General features: G+C 45.1%; 1 protein-coding gene across 1 annotated transcript; it reads left to right on the top strand.

Annotated features, from left to right (window-relative positions):
• Positions 1–10,357: 10,357 nt before the first annotated feature.
• On the top strand, positions 10,358–14,278 carry TMEM35A (transmembrane protein 35A). Its single transcript, XM_086756338.1, has 2 exons — positions 10,358–10,691; positions 13,762–14,278. The coding sequence occupies exons 1-2, from the start codon at positions 10,572–10,574 to the stop codon at positions 14,146–14,148; spliced, it is 507 nt and encodes a 168-aa protein (XP_086612464.1). The 5' UTR covers positions 10,358–10,571; the 3' UTR covers positions 14,149–14,278.
• The last annotated feature ends 2,741 nt before the right edge of the window (positions 14,279–17,019 follow it).

The following is a 17,019-nucleotide window of genomic DNA, read 5'->3' as shown; positions in this document are numbered from 1 at the left end:
TCTCTTCCAGTCATCGGGGACCTCACTAGACCGCCACAACTTCTGAAAAACAATGGCTAGCAGCTTGGCAACTTCATCCGCCAGTTCCCTCAGGACCTCAGGATGGATCTTATCGGGTCCCATGGACTTGTGCACCTTCGGGTTCCTCAGATGTTCCATAACCTGCTCTTCCAGTACAGTGGGCAGTTCTTCATCCTCCCAGTCCCTGCTTGTGCCTGCCACAGCTTGGGTGGCAAGACGAGCCCTTATCGGTGAAGACTGAGGCAAAAAAGTCATTGAGTACCTCAGCCTTCTCCATGTCCCAGGTAACCAGGACACCGGTTTCCTTCTGGAGGGGGCCTACATTTTCCTTGGACCTTCTTTTGTCCCCTATATACCTATAGAAGCCTTTCTTGTTGTTTTTGACATCCCTGGCCAGATTCAATACCGTCAGGGCTTTAGCCTTCCTCACCCGATCCCTGGCCACTCACACAGCCTCTTTGTAGACCTCCCAGCCTATCTGCCTCCGCTTCCACCCTCTATAGGCCTCCTTCTTTACTTTCAGTTGGTCCAGGAGCTCCTTGCTCCAGGCCTCCTCGCCTTTTTGCCTGACTTGTTCTTCATCGGGATGCACCTCTGCTGAGCTTGGAGGAGGTGCTCCTGTCACACTCCAATTTCAGATGAGAGCAGGACTCCCTTGTGTTCTAGCCGACCTCAGACAAGTCTGGGAGGCTAGGGGCGGTTGGACCAACCTCTCACTCACCAGAGCGTGGTTTTGCTCGTATTCTCAGGAACAGAAATAAGACTCAAAACAGAGTCAAGCGCCAGGTGAATTTATTTACCCGAAAACAAGTTCGCAAATGCAAGAGAAAAGAGAAAGAAAGGAAAGAGGGAGAAAAGAAGAGAGTTTCAGTTGCAATAGCTACCACCACGGAGCTGCGGCCTCCCGACGTTCACTTGATGGGGGAACGATCTGTCTGATGTTGGGTCCGATGTCTTTTCCCCTTTTATGTTGGTTGTTTTTGTCCTTTTATTGTTCGTTTCGTTGCATAATCATTGTATTCCAAGAGCTGGTTTTCCTAGACGCACCCCTCACCTGGCGGTGATATGCATGCCCATTACTGGGTGGGGGTGGGGGATGGGGCAGATAGGGCTAAATTTCTCAGAATCAGCTCTGCATCCAGGTTCGCAGGACAGCCGGAGTTGGCTTGCAAGACAAGTTCCATTGTTCGGGTGGTGGTTTGATATTTCAACAATGTTGAGACAAATATCCGGTACAGTCTTTTACACCACCTGGTGGCTCAACATTGTTGCCTCAGGGACAGGGTTCCGTGGTGGCATGAATGACAGAGGAAAGGAGAAAAGAAAGAAAAAAAAAAAAAGAAAATAAGAGGAAGAAAGAGAAAAAAAAAAAAAAGAAAACAACCCAATATATATATATATGCAACTCTAAACATTATTGTTTGTCAGGCAAGTTGCAAAGCTAAGAGGAAAGAAAGAAAGGTTCTTTCCTAAACTTTATATGAGCATACAAAGAGACATAAATGCTACCTAAAAGCAAAGAAAAATATTTCTCTTAACTATAACATCTCTGATTTAATTAACAATATCTTATCTAAGTAAGTTTCTTTGGCAAAACAGTTCAGTTTTTGCTTTTTGGTGAGGCTGTGCAGCTAGGTCCTCAAGGAGCTTGTGGCTGTGTGATCCCAGTCCACCGGAACTGGGGTCTGGATATGCAGCAGGAAAATGGATTTCCACGCCTCCAACTCAGAGCACAGTTAATAAACAATAACACTATAAATTTGCTGTCAATTTTGTATCACCCCATGGATCCATGGTGGTTTCAAAAAAAAAAAAAAAAAACCAACAACCAAAAACAACAAACAAACAAACAAACATCTATTGCTGATGGTGTGGTTTGGTTCTTTCCATCGTCTAGAGATGTTGAGACATTAATTAACCTTTTCAGTCTCTATCACCACGCCGTGGCTCAACATCGCTCACCAAGGGGAAGGGGGAAAAAAGAAAAAAAAAAGGCGGGGGGGGGGGAAGAAGACGGAAGGGGATGGGGGGAGAAAGGGTGAAGTGACTTAGTTATGTTTATAATGTATATGTGGCCACAAAATAGGTTTATATTGTTGTATGATACATTGAGGGGTTTCTTCATTTTTAATATGGACCACCCCCAGGTAACATACCTTAATCCAGTTCACATATAGCACTTTGTGGATATGATGTTCACAGATCCAGTGATGTCAAATAACCTATTCAAAATCATACATAGAACACAAATAAAGATTAATAGATTAACAATGACTATATTAATAATTAAAAACATAGATTTAAATATCAATGGTGATTAAATATCACCATTTTTCCCACCCTGTGAGTCCCAATATTTTCCTAAAAAATCAAGTTTTAGGTAGGTTTCCAGGTTTGCCTTCAAATGGAGGGGGTCAGATAGACCACTTTTAAATTTTATATGTCATCAATTGGAAAATCGTCTGGAGCCATTCTCTGCCAGTTGTGGCATGGCTGAGATAGGCTCCATGGGGGCAAGGCAGTGTTTTTCCCTGTGTTTTTCCAAAAACGGGGTGACTGTGCCTGCGCCAGGTTGGAGCTGTGGGCTTGAAGGCAAGCCGGACCAAGGATTCCTGCTTCAATACCAACATCCTCTGGAAGAAGGAACTGCGTATACAAGCCCCAGATCCCTTTCTAGATCTTTCCAAGGGAGGGACTGTGTGTGCGCAAATCCAGACTTGGAATTTATAAAAGGGGCAACCGCGAGGTGCCACGCACACGCGCACCACCTGAGCTGCAGGAGTCATTACCTCCAGCACCCATTTTCAAGATGTCAGCAGATGTGCCAGTGGTAACGTTTTCTCTTTTTCTTTATTCCTCTACTTTTCCTGTTGCTCAGCTATGGTGGTGTAATGTTCTTCTATCATTAGAATGTCACTAACAAGCTGTTGCCCCTCGGTGAAGAGCAGAGACCTAGTCAAGTGCCCGATCACCATGTGAGGTTGGTATCATTAATCTCAAGAGGTCTCCTTTAACTTTCGTGATTGTTAAGGTTTTCCTTTTGTTGTTGTTTCACATCCAGCTTCATTATACCTGCTGCGGGGGCAGAGAGAGAGGGAGCTGGTGCTGCCTGCGGCGAAGGTGTCGAAGAGGTCGTTTGGAGGTGTCTGAGGATGTTAATTTGTTTGCTGTTATGGACTGCAGTTATCAGAGCTATTTTTCTGTTGGGTTCTTTGCTTTACTATTACTACTATGATTGTTGTGCATAAGGTGTTTTCACAGTTTTTGTCTGTTTTGCTTGTTGTTAATTGTTGTTAATCTGGTTAATATATGTTTTACAATATGAACAATAAAGTTCAGTTTTGCAGTTCATTCACATCTATGGTGGATCTGTAAGCAAAGGCGGGAAGGTGGGGGGGGCAGAAACTGCCACACAGTTTGGCTGACAAAAGCCAATAGTCTCTATAGCAAACAGAAAAGTTAAAAGTGGCAAAGTTATATGATTCTAACAGTTACATGTTTGGTTTGCCTTACAAATCTGATATGTTTAACTCCACCGGGTGAAGTCACAGTGATCACTTGCATGCGAGTTACCACGCTTTGGATTAATTGAATTAGGCATGGTATAATACAAGGCAAAAACATTAAGGCTGCTAACCTACATAGCGAATAAAATAAAAGTCGTTTTATCCATAGTGTTCCTGGTAGCCAGGACCACAAATCACCATCCCAGCCATTCCATGTCTGAGTGCGGGCATGGGCTAGTTTTCTAATGTCTGTGGTTAGCTGTAGAAGCACCTCACCTACATCACTTATTTTTAAACAACAAGTAGAAATATTTAACTTCCCACATACTCCTCCCTCTTCAGCCAACAAATAATCCAAAACCATGCAGTGTTGCAGGATCGCAGTGTGCGTCTCTTGAGATTGTTGATTCAAGAGATCTATGGCATCGGCAGTTTTGTTGGTAATGATTTCCAAAACTGCCTGCAAGCAAATTATGCAATTTAGGTTATAAATTGGTTCCTGTGAAAGAAGGGATTAATACTAAGGAATCAAGCTGATAAACAGTGCTCAATGATTTACTAACGATTGTGCAAACTATCTGAAGCAGAAAGTCTTGCGATTCTTCAGGAGAGACAGTTCCTGATAAGAACCAGGGACTTGCCTTAAGAACCAGCTAAAACAAACCCTGCGGTTGTGCAAGAACAAAAGATTGCTGGCAGTGATGAGGGGGAATCACCTGCCTTCATCCCCGCGACCCCAGCCGCCACCGGGAGACACTGCACGGGCACAGATGGAAGGAGTTTATGAAAATGACCCCTTGGGACTAATTTTAATACGAAGCGGGGATAGCTCATGCATATGTATAGGCGTATTGCGAAACTTTATGTATATGTAGCACTTGGTTGTATAAATTTAAAGTGAGTTGCTGCGTCAGGCGCACACGTTTGGAGGAGCGATACCCTGTGCTGCCCAGCGCTGAATAAACATACCTACTTTACAATCTTATAGATTGTGGAGCCCGTTTTCCACACGTCACCTGAGCCCCTGTTACCAATTCATTAGGATTCCAAGCGGCTGGCCCATAATGCTGTATTATCCTCTCGGGAGGCCACTCATTTTTCCCCCATTTTTGTGTTCCACCTATTTCGCTTATGGTGCGCAACACCTTTGTCACTCAAATTATCATACAGTTTCACTCCTAGTTGGGGACTCTGTTTCTGGAAGCAGGAGAAATAGAGGCTGGATAATTCCAATATAACAAACCCCTGACCAGTTTGCTGGTAGTATTTTGTTGGCAGTGTGTCCACAGATCCAGTAATGTCCTTTTCCAGCTCTTACCCCTCCAGCAAACAGTCCAGCTGCAGTCCGTGTGTGTTGCAAGTAGGTTGTATTATAGTCTTCTAAAGGGCTAAAGAAGGTGGTGTTATGTTTTCCCGGCTGACTATATGTTTGTCCAGTGCAGTACCAAGCGCCCATGTAGTTTTTCCACTCACATGTTTGAATATAACGTTGGCCATTGGGCCACCAAGTGTCAAATGATTCATTTTTATTTGACCAAAATCCCCCAAAATTCTTACTGCGTCTGGCTTTATTAACCCCCATCCATATACTAAGATTAACATCCTTGTTAATTAACTTATATGTGAGCGTCCACTGACATCTGCTTTCCCCCACGCTGACTCCTCCTTTTTGGGTGCAATTTAAACGATATTTATCGATGACAGGGAACTGAACTGGCCATGTTTCGGAATTGTCCTGAGTGGTGTTACTGATCTCGCTGTAATTGCTCATGACTTGTCCTGGCATGAGGGGCACGGAGGTCCATGGCCAGTTTGATAGTCCTAGAGGTCCTTCACACACCCAGCAATGGCTTAAGTTAAAAGCTTCACTCACAGATTTTGCTAACAAAATAAACTCATTGCTTTCAAAGGAATTTTGTAGGTAGAGGGGGGGGATGAGCTGGCATCTCTTCCCCACCTCGGATAAGTCCCCAGAGCAATATAATTGAGAGAAAAACAGTGTTTACAGACATCTTCACTGATAGGTTTTATCACTTCCTCTGCAGGCATGTTGGGTTCTGGTCTGGTGCTCTCTTCCTCCTAAAAACGAGATAAAACAAAACCTCCTCGGGTGAGAGAAAAAGGAAGAGAAAAAAAAAAAGGAAAAAGCGACTGAGAGGCGGGGGGGGGTGTTTCTGCTTGTTTAGAAGGATGTCAGTTTGTCTAAAACGAAGGAACTATCCATTGTGTGTTAATTTTATGTTCCTTCCCAGAGGCATCTCTTGCCTTCCATGCATATATGTTCAGAGGGCTAGTGAGTACCAGTGGTACAGTTCCGATGGTGGGTCGCTCAACCAAAAGAGGTTGTCCTGGAAAATGGGAAGGGTTTTGCTTGTGGTCGGGGCCCAAGATGGCAGGTACTAATGAAGGAGGTTTTGGACAAAAGGCCATGAGTCTAGGGCACCCGTTTATTCCCCATCGGTCATTTACATGTCGGACAGTGTCCCACAATCGATTGACCCATTTACCTCTTGAGGTTTCAGAAGAAGGCCATTGGTTCTCTCAACTATGCCATTGGCCTGTGGGTAATAAGGCGTATGGAATATCCATTTGATCCCCTCTTCTTTGGCCCAGTCCTGAACTATCGCTGCTGTAAAGTGTGATCTGACTGGACAGATTGGGGTTTAGGAAGGGAACTATGCCACATTTTGAGGGCTTTGACTGTATTGATACCTGTAGCACGGGAGAAGGCTTCCGCCTGTACCAACCCTCATACTACCTCCACTCCAACTAATACATACTCTTTTTCCTTCAGGTTTTTGGAAAGGTCCTATATAATCAATTTGCCAAGTGTCCCAAAGACCTTTTCCATCGCATAAATGTAGGGGAGTTTGTTCGAAAGGATGCCTATTCAATCGCACACGGCATTGTTCACAGGCAGAAATGCAGGTGCGACACATTTCTTGGGTCCCTGGCCACCATCTGCTAGCCACTTCTTGATAGAGATTGTAACCTTCAGTGTGGCCTCGTTTTACATGCAGCCACTCCAAGAGTCTGTCCCATTTTTCTACCAAGGCTTCTGTTTGCAGTGTTGCCAATTTAGCCAATTTGACTTTACCATTCCAGCGACTTGTTGGGGTATCATCTTCCTGGTGGGAGGCTACCAGGAAGGTTCCCTTTTTTTGCTATAGAAGAGATTCCCTGTCATTTCTCCTTTTGCCAAATAGGTGTTCTGTTTACTTCCCAACTATTCTGTTCCCAAAAGGGACGCCCTTCGGTACATCCTTTAAATACTGCAAAGGAGTCTGTATATATATGTACAGGGATTAATGCCTCTGATTCCCGATCAAACACACTCCATACAGCTATCAGTTCTCCAACGTGTGCGCTACCTTCTCCTTCTGTGACTATTTTGTTGCCTGTCCCTACCTGGAGAGCCACTGCCCAATATTTCCAAACTCTTCCTTCCCGTTTGGATCTTGAACTCCACCGTGTCGTGGACACTGCAGCCAAGGCTGTCCTGCAGTTTCACATTCCCCACCAGTCCCTCCCTGTTGGTGAGCACAAGGTCGAGCATGGCACCCCTCCTTGTCGGCTCCTCTATCGCCTGCAGGAGGAAGTTGTCGTCCACACATTCCAGGAACCTCCCTGATAACTCCTCTGCAATAACAAATTTAAGAAGGGAAAGGGGGAAAAAAAGCTGTGAAGAAGCAAAAGTGGGGTTAGAGAGGGGGAGGCGTGAGCCTTGCGACCCTCACCCTCTGGCCTCCCGCCAGGCAGCCGTCTGGGCCTGACTCAGCCCAGCCCAGCTGCAAGCAGTGGAGAGGAGATGAGATGTGAAGAGAACCTGAGAGGCGTCTGCCTGAGCCTGATTGTGAAGAATTTCTTGTGAGAGGAACGGCTGCAGACGCCAAGGTCAGTGAAGAAGGAGGGGGAGCAGTAATGCTGCTCCTGGCGAGATTCCCCTGCAGCCCGTGGTGCAGCCCATGGTGGAGCAGGCTGTTCCCCTGCAGCCCATGGAGGCCCACGGAGGAGCAGAGATCCACCTGCAGTCCATAGAGGACCCCACACTGGGGCAGGCGGATGCCTGAAAGGAGGCTGTGGCCCATGGAAGTCCCACGCTGGGGCAGCCATTCTGGAGGGACTGCACCCTGTTGAAAAATGACCCATGCTGGAGCAGTTTCAAGAATGACTGTAGCCCGTGGGAGGGACCTCACACTGGAGCAGGGGAGGAATGTGAGGAGTTCTTCCCCTGAGGAGGAAGCAGCGGCATAAAACGATGTGTGATGAACTGACTGTAACCCCCATTCCCTCTTCCCCTCTGTGCCACTCGGTCAGGGGGGAAGGAAGTAGAGATAATTGAACATAAAGTTAAGCCCCAGAAGAGGGAGGGGTGGGGGGAAGTTACTTTATTCTCTTTCTCATTATTCTGCTTTGGTTTTAATAATAAACAAATAGTTTTCCCCAAGTTGGGTCTGTTTTGCCCATAACAGTAACTTTAAGGATCTCTCCCTGTCCTTGTCTCAAAACTGGAGCCTTTTTTCTTCTTATATTATCTCTCCCTATTCCCTCAGAGGATTGGGGGGAATGAGAGAGAGACTGTGTAGCTTGGTCCCAAGTGGGACTAAACTACAACACCCTGGTATTGTGGGTTTTCAGCATGAATATATGAATATGAAGTACTAAAATCCACTATATTTTCTAATGCTGCTACACTGTTAGATCTCTGCTTGCTTCAAGAATATTACAAGTGTTTTTCAAGGTCATAGTGAACTTACTATGAATAAACCATAGGAACTAGAAATCCTCATGCTTCACTGTGAAAATTTTTACTTTTGGAGTCAGGGAAATATTTCCTGTATAAACTTCCAAAATCAATATTGAATTGCTGTCTGTCATGTTGGGTAAGTTGGAGGTAATGAGAAAGATTTTTCTACAAAACGAAATGAAGATATAACAGATTTCAGTGTCTTTCCTTCCACATCTGCCTCACTCTTCTCCACTAGGGCTTGCTGATACTGAAATATGAAGTGTCCCGTTGTCATGGTTTAACCACAGTCAGCAGCCAAGTACTACACAGCTGCTCACTTATCCTCCCGCTTCCCAGGGTGATGGGGGAAGAGAATCAGAAAGAAAGGACAACTTGTGGGTTGAGATAAAGACAATTTACTAGGACAGGAAAGGAAAAATAATAATATATAATAATAAATTATAAAGAATATATAATAATAAAATATAAATATAATAAAAAATCACTCAACAACTAATATAGCCCATCCTGTGCAGCGATCATAGATGGAACTGGGAGCGATTTTTGAACACTCCCAAGAGGGAGAGCAAGAGAGCTGCCCACTGGCCAACCCCCACTTATATACAGAGCATGACATTTATGGTATGGAATACTTTCTTTGGCCAATTTGCGTCAACTATACTGCCTACACACCTCCCTGGACCTGCACACCTGGGAAGCTGAAAAAGTCCTTGATCTCTTAGCAACATCTAATAATATCAGTGTATTATCTGCATTCTTCACATGCGAAATCCCATACTAAATCCAAAACACAGCAGCTACTGCGAGGAAAACTGGCTCCATCCCAGCTGAAACCAGGACACGTGTGAAAATACCAGCAGCTACAAGTTATTTCCTCATCAGGTTGCTCTGAAATAGCTAATTTTAAAAAAATGGTGTGTTTTGTATCTGTCCTGCCATGCTCACTTACTGGCAGGCTGTGAACCTCGAGGTTATATGAAGTTCTCTCCAGCTCTTCAGAAGATGGAGCTGCTACAACCTGGATGTACATCTGAGTGAGCAGTGTTCCCTTGTGTTTTGTAAACTCCATTTGAAGGCTCCTTTTAATTTTTTAATTTTTAACTTTATGTTGTATTGCAGTTACTTTTTGTTTTATCCTGGTCATCTATGGTAGACCAGTAGCAGAACACATTCCTAGAATCAGGCTGTTATATTTGACTCTTTCCTCTGAAAGAGGAGTTCCCTATCTGATTTGGATGAATTGCGGCTGATAAACTCCCAAGGAAACAGGGAGAGCTGCCTGTATTTTTTGGACTTGTAATTCCAGTCCTAAGGAACCCTGAGCTTGGAATAACAACAACAACCACCAGGTCTCAAGCCATGGGGGCTGAAAATACATGGGTTTAGGACTTGAGACTTACTACATGAGAAAGGGAGGTGATGGGCATAGGAAGTGTCACTCTTACTATCCCATGAGTTGTAAGATTTTTGCACACAGTTTTCAGTTTATAGTGAGGGATGCAATTTTCTAGCAGTTCTGTTTTGTACAATTATACCTTGTCTTCTTGCTGCGAGATCTGAATAGATTTCTGCTTAGCCTGGCTATGCTTTTGTCAAAAACAAATTTGTTGCAAATTAGATGGGGAGAGATGATGACCTTAAATTGGAAAGTAACAGGATCAGGAAGCCTTTCCACTTATCTCTAGGGAGATGAACATACAGAACAGGTTTTATCTGCAATGGGGGAAGGTGGCACAGTAGCCTCACCATCCCTTTTGGGCATCAGGTTCCAGGAGAGCCACAGGGGCAAGACATCTTTTTTTTTTTTTTTTTTTTGCTTTTCTGGAGCAAATTTATTAAGCAATATATTGTTTGCTACGTATTAGTGTCTGAGCATCTGAAACTCAAAATCACCCGTGTACAAGAGACTTTTCCTCCATAGCAGGTTACACTCTGCTAACGTGTTCTCCTTTTCCCACTGGTGAGCAACTGTGCCACGCATTTGGCTGCCATCCAGCATCCATACAACTGTCTCAGTTTCCGCTTTCCATGGGTAATTTATGCGACGTGCAAGGAAACGGAGCATGATTTGACGGTCGGAGCGGAGGGAATGCTCATCGCTATGCAAGGGCAGCAGCTGCCTGGCTCCTGCTGCGGGGCATTAGGACCCGGAGGCTGCTAAGCGGAGGAGACTGCACCCTCTCGCCGCCTCCGCAGCTTTATTCCTCATCTCCTTCGATGGTGGCTGAGCCGCTCCCGCCCGGGCTGGCAGCCAGAGCCAAAAGGCCTCGCTAGGACCGGTTCCCGGCGGCTCCATGGCATCTCCCAGGACCATCACCATCATCGCCCTCTCAGTGGCTCTGGGGCTCTTCTTCGTCTTTATGGGGACCATCAAACTGACCCCTCGGCTCAGCAGAGATGCCTACAATGAGATGGTGAGTACGGCAGTGGCAGCATGGAGGGAGACGCACTGGGACTCTCTGCCCTCAACCTTGCGGCAGAAGCGGTGTTTCTAGCGAGATACACGCGGAGGGTGACCGCTCGAGAGCCCTGAGCGACGGGAGGGAGAGGGAAGAAGCTTATCTATCTCTTTATTTGATGGACGTGGAGAGAAACAAATAATACACAGTGCCGAGGCTATCCTGGCAGCCCTTGCCTGGGCTCCATCGAGCCTATCCATGGAGAAACCTCTTGTGGATAAGGACGGGGAGGGGAGGCAAGGCGAGGAGGACAAGGTAACACTTTTGCACTGATGCCTGCAAAAAGATGGGGACACGAGGGTTCCTAAAAAGCAAGGACTGAAGAAGCGCCAGACGTGTGGCAGGCAGGTACAGTTGATCCCTGGGAGAATGCCTACCCATGGACTGTGGGTAGGAAAAGGAGATGCCTGCTTTGGCAGCCAGAGGATCATCCTCCAAATTCTGTGCTTTAAAGCAAGGATAATGACACTGACTGTCCTCACCTCACCAGACTTGTGCAGGGATTTAATTAATGGCCATGAAATGCTTTGAGATTCTTAGCTGGCAGAAGAAGATATTATTAATAGTCACCTTATTGTTCCGTTTAGCCCAGGAAATGAGCCTCTCCTCTTGCCTAATGGGAAAGGAGTGAAGAGAGGAAGGATAAGTCACTGTGTGTGTATCTCAGCTGGTGAGCCTGTTTGTGTTCCTCTCTGCCCAGGGCCAATGCTGCTGCAGAGCTTTGCCAGCTGCAAGCTGCAGGCAGGTGAGGGACTGGCTGCCATGTTTTGCTTCTTTATCTATGTTTGTTTATTCTCCTGCCGCCCTGCCCCCTGCTATATTTATTGTAGTGGCTGAAAAGCATTGGTATAATTTTTATGCCCCTTAAAAAAAAGAGCTGGAAGTTTCCAGCACGTTCTGTTCTCTCCCTTTGCTCCACCTGCCCAGCTGCTTTTCCATAGCTCACAAATGAAATCTGAATTGCAGAGCCATGTCTGCAGCCCAGCACAGGGATCTCTGAGGAGAATTGCCAAGAAGTAACTCAGAAGCAAGAGACTGAGATAAAATGCCCAGAAAACAAAGCTTCTACTACATAAGGGACAGAAAAAAGCACTGAGTCTTTGGAAGCATTGCAAAATCCTTGCTCTGTCAATATTTTGCTTCTCTGTCCTTTTCTTGTTTACTAAGAGCCAGGCCTACAGGTAGGAATGATCTCCATTTTTACAACGAGAAAGCAGAGGCACTTGGATATTACACAGCACCAGAATTCTTAATAGCCCATATTGTAACATGTTCATGGCTCATTAGGCTTTCATGCTTTTGCTATGCTGCAGATGAAGATGATCTAGCTGTGCTCCACAAAGATGATCAGAAGGCTGGAGCACCTCTTCTATGAGGACAGGCTGAGAGAGTCGGGGCTGTTCAGCCTGGAGAAGGGAAGGCTCCAGATAGACCTTACAGAGGCCTTCCAATACCTAAAGGGGGCCTACAGGAAAGACAGGGAAAAAACTCTTCAGTAGGGCCTGTTGCAATAGGACAAGGGGTAATGGTTTTAAAATAGGGGGAGGTAGATTCAGATTAGATATTAGGAAATTTTTTTTTTACACTGAGGGTGGTAGAACACTGGAACAGGTTACCCAGAGAGGTGGTAGATGCTTCATCCCTGGAAATGTTCCAGGCCAGGTTGGACAGGGCTCTGAGTGACCTGATCTGGCTGAACATGTCCCTGCTCCTTGCAGGGGGGTTGGACTAGATGACCTTTAAAGGTCCCTTCTAACCCTAATTATTCTATGATTCTATAGCAGGGTGGTCATGTAATGTAATGGAGACAGTGAAAATCTGATCTTGCCAATCAATAAGCATGGCTTCATGCCCTGAGTAAATGGAGAACCTCTGTTACCTACCTACAACACCAAACTTGCAGCTTGTCGTTCAGCAAAAACCAGATACACTAGTTTGTCTATTAGAAGACTTAAAATAACAGAGTACTCTAGGACATGCTGATAGTGCATTTCTTCATAAAGCTGTATTTTCCACCACTGTTTAAAAATACTCTGCTCTGAGGAGCTTTTATTCACTGAAGGTTTAAAATGCTTCCTTACAATACATACTCTTAGAGTAAATGTGTCACAAGATCTTTAGTTATTTAGTAACAAAAATGACAGTGCTGTATATTTTTAACCACACGTGAAGTGTCAGCTCCTCTTAGAAGGAAGCAGTAAAATTTACAGAGAAGTGAGGAAGTTCTGTCTGCCTGTAGTACAGGTTTCCAGAATCACATGGAAATAAGCTTACAATCTGATCAGCGCCTGTGAAAGCTGAACAACTCTGTACCTGAGATTTGGCTTCCATGTCCCTCTCCCTGATTAGGAAGCAGAGAACACAATGGCAAGAATATCAGCTGGGATAGTATACTCAAGTGTAAGTGGAAATAATTTCAGTGTCTTAAGTAACTAGGAGCTTTATTAAAATATATATATATATATTTTTTTTTTTTAAAAAAAAGGAAATACTTGGTGAATCTCAGCTTTGATGTACAGTCCCATGCTAAGATTGTACTGTGCATAAACACCGAGACATTGCAAGTTGCTTTGAGGTAAAGAGAGACCTCTGTTTTTATTTGCTGTGCCTTGGCTTTGCAGGGACTAGGTGTGTTATTAATTATAAAGGATGAGCTACTCTTAGAGAGGGGTACTTTTTTTTTTTTTTTTAACAACATGATGCTGCATTGCTAATTCTCACAATCATAACTTCAGTTTTCAGGAGAGGGTACATCTGGCCTGGTCCTAGCACCAAAGATAGGTGCTAGGTTGCAGAACTGTTCCAGTGAGGAAATAACAGGTTATAAAGGGAGAGTTGCAGGTTGATGGCCTTAATATCCTCTGATGGAAGCTTTAAGGGTACAGACAGGATATTGTACCAGAGGGGTCTGTGATGATTGATGTGATCTTTAGGTCATATTGCACATCAGTTATTTCAATTGAAGTCACCTTTGCCTTTACTTTCTCACATTATGGTGTTCTACACTATTACTGTTTGATTTCAGAAACGAGCATACAAAAGCTATGTGCGGGCCCTCCCCATGCTGAAGAAGATAGGAGTCAGCTCCATCCTTCTCCGCAAGAGCATTGGTGCCCTAGAAGTGGCATGTGGCATTGTCATGACACTGGTGCCTGGTCGCCCCAAAGATGTAGCCAACTTTCTCCTCCTCCTCCTCGTGCTGGCTGTGCTCTTTTTCCACCAGCTAGTGGGGGATCCACTCAAGCGTTATGCCCATGCCCTAGTCTTTGGAATCCTGCTTACCTGTCGTCTGCTGATTGCCCGCCAGCCTGAGGAGCAGCCACCAGAAAAAAGAATCCTGTCAGTGAACGGGGATGAGCAGCCACTCATCCATGAAGCAGCTCCTGAGAAAGGCAAACTGAAGGTATCCTAGTTGCGTGCGTGTGAGAAATATGGACCCTCGAGGCAGCTCTCTCCAAAATCACCCAGAAAATTTGTTTTTTATTTACCTATTTATATTTTTTGTCTGTCTAAATAAAGTTGCACTTGAGGTCTGAGAGGCACATGGTATGTCTACACTGTAGTCTTGCTTTTGCTGCTGCCCTGTAATGTACAAAAATACAAGGTAGCTTTCACCAGGACACCTTGGAGGCAGTTAGCCTGGCTGGAGTAGTGCTGGCCTCAGCAGGAGCTGCAAAACCAGCCTGAGAGGACAGGCAAAGACTTGGGCAGGTAGAAATGCTAACTCAGGAGAGTTGCAGTGGGGAGATTAGTCCCTGAGCATCAGCCGTGAGCTCCATAGCAGTTGAAACCCAGCCTGGATGCACTTCTGCTATGTGGCAGTCTCAGCAACAGTGGCTGGGTAGAACATAACCAGAGTGTCCCTGTGCTGGCTTGTGCAGCCCCATCCACAAATCTAATTTTTTTCCTTTTCCATAGTCAAGGGGGGAAAGGACCCTACTGAGCATTAAAGTGCTGTTTGTTGTGTTTGAGAGAGGGATCCCTTAGCCTTTGCTGCCTTTGTGTGCAGTCCTTTCCTTGGACTGGTAACCCAGGCAAAACATGGGATGCGCTATTTGCATCTGCCTGGATTTCTAGACTTTGCAGAGGCTCTAAAACTGGGACAATGGCTGATAACAATAATTTTTGCCTGCTTCACACAAGCCGAGGGCATCTCTTTACCCCTCTTGCCAGAGAGTAAGGATCCCTGGTGAGGGTATGGGAAGCATAACTGCCCAAAGGATTCCAAAATACCTTACTGCTGTTGACAAATAGCATCATGCTCCCTGTTTCATTGCAAGAAAAAAAAATCTTTTTTCCACAGTTATCACAACTTTATAGAATTGTTGGTTATTGCTGATAGATGAGGGTCTGAATGTGTCCCAGTACCTCATTGTTCATCCCACATACAGCTTCAGTGAGCTGGGGGAAGTTCTGCCACCAGGGCCTGAATCCCTGTGTATGTGAAATCTTATAAGAGTGTTATAAGCAGCATGTGTTACCTCTGAGTTTGTTTGTTTTTCTTTGTATTTGTTTTCAGTTTTTCTTTTTTTTTTTTTCCCCTTAAATACTAATGAAAATAAACTTTTTGAAATTTGAACAAAAATGTCTTGACAAGAAACAATTTATTTTTTGAGAGACGCATCTGAAAGTATTTTTGCTGTGCTCAAACACTGCACCTAAAATGGGAAGAATCATGTCAGGGGAATTTCAGAGAAAGACAAGGTGATGCAGGATAGAAGCCATCTGAATACTACTGGGCTATATAGTAATAACCACAGGCATTTAACAGAGACGTGAACATTTTTGTGAAACAATGTCAGATAAACTTCTGTTTCAGTACAATGTAGGAGTGAGAAAAGATATTAAAACTCCAGTAAAATGTCAGTATGATATCTCTCTAAAAATTGATGATGAATGTTCATATGCAGTATATCCAGTTTTTTTAAGTTTGCTTTGGAAACGGATGTAGTCTCAAATATATATATGCTGGAAAATCCTCCTCCTAGAGCCCCAAAGAGTGACGAATTATTTCTTATCAGATGTGCACTCTGAACAAAGGAAATTACCAACAGGCCGTCTTTGTTACACAATCTTTCATCTTTACAGACTAATCTCAAGGTCATCCTAAATATATATGGAATTTCCTTTACTTCCCGAAAGACACTTCATCTATCATGCCCTGATTGGAGTTAGTAATCACTTTTTAATTCAAAAACAAATAAAAATACCACCAGCTCAAAACCACACCATGATGTGTATAGCTACACAAAGTACTCACAAATGAATTACTGTAACTTTTTGACCAGCTGCCCCTCACATGTGCATCTAACTCATACACTTTTGGAAACGAGTGCTTGTCTTTTTCTAATGTTCTTAACTGAAACCAGTACAGATGCCATAATAAAAAGTGTAAAATATTCCACACCGCAAAGCTTATCCCTGTGAAAACTTCAGACTGTAAGTGAATTCTGGAAAATGTACCTGCCTTTTCACATTTGGAACAGTATGATTTACTGATCCGCAGTAGCAGCTATATGTTATTACGGAGGAAGATAAGACTCCTCTTGGACTCCAGTAACAAGAATTCTGCATTTATCTATATTGGGTTGACCTTCATCATTGCCTCCCAGTATGAGCAAATTATTTTTGGACGCTACCAGTCATCTTTGCTTGGTAGAGGTGATAAGGTGCCATGAACTCATTTAGTCCTTTTGTAAGATCATCGTGCTAATTTACTCTTTCCCACCCCCTGCCCCGTGCTTTCTCCTCTCTTATCTTTTTTTCTCCAATGTCATTCCCGTCACTCCCATCTACTTGCTGCCATGGAAAGCACCTCTAGTGCCAGCGTTTTCCCAGCCGCAGCTTGCTGCGCAGGTTGGGGTTTGTCGGAGAGCTGCCTGCAGCACGGCCGGCCTGTCCGCCGAGGCGAAACCTACTCGAGGGCTCCCCAAAACCACGCAGGCACTGCCTGGGCACCTCTACCTGCCTTTTAGAAGACGGGCGATAAGCACCATTGCATATCACGCACCCGACTCAACCTCCAGCCTTGAAGGCCCCATTCCCCTCAGCCCCCGCCCCACCGCACGGCCGCCCGCCGAGGCCACTGCGCACGCGCCGAGAAACCGCGCGTGCTCAAAACCGCCCGGGACGGGGCGGAAGCGTCGCCAATTTCACTGGCAATGCACGGTGCCGTGCTGGGGGCGGGGGCGGGGGCGGGGTCTATCGGCGGCGCCCCGTTGGAAGGTAGTGCGCATGCGTGGCCTGTGGCGCGGGGGTTTGAACTGTGTGGCAGTTGGCGCCG

The sequence above is a fragment of the Chlamydotis macqueenii genome, chromosome 11 (assembly GCF_036417535.1).
Source record: "Chlamydotis macqueenii isolate bChlMac1 chromosome 11, bChlMac1.mat, whole genome shotgun sequence".
NCBI lineage: Eukaryota > Metazoa > Chordata > Aves > Otidiformes > Otididae > Chlamydotis > Chlamydotis macqueenii.
This window is presented reverse-complemented; position numbering and strand designations above follow the sequence as displayed.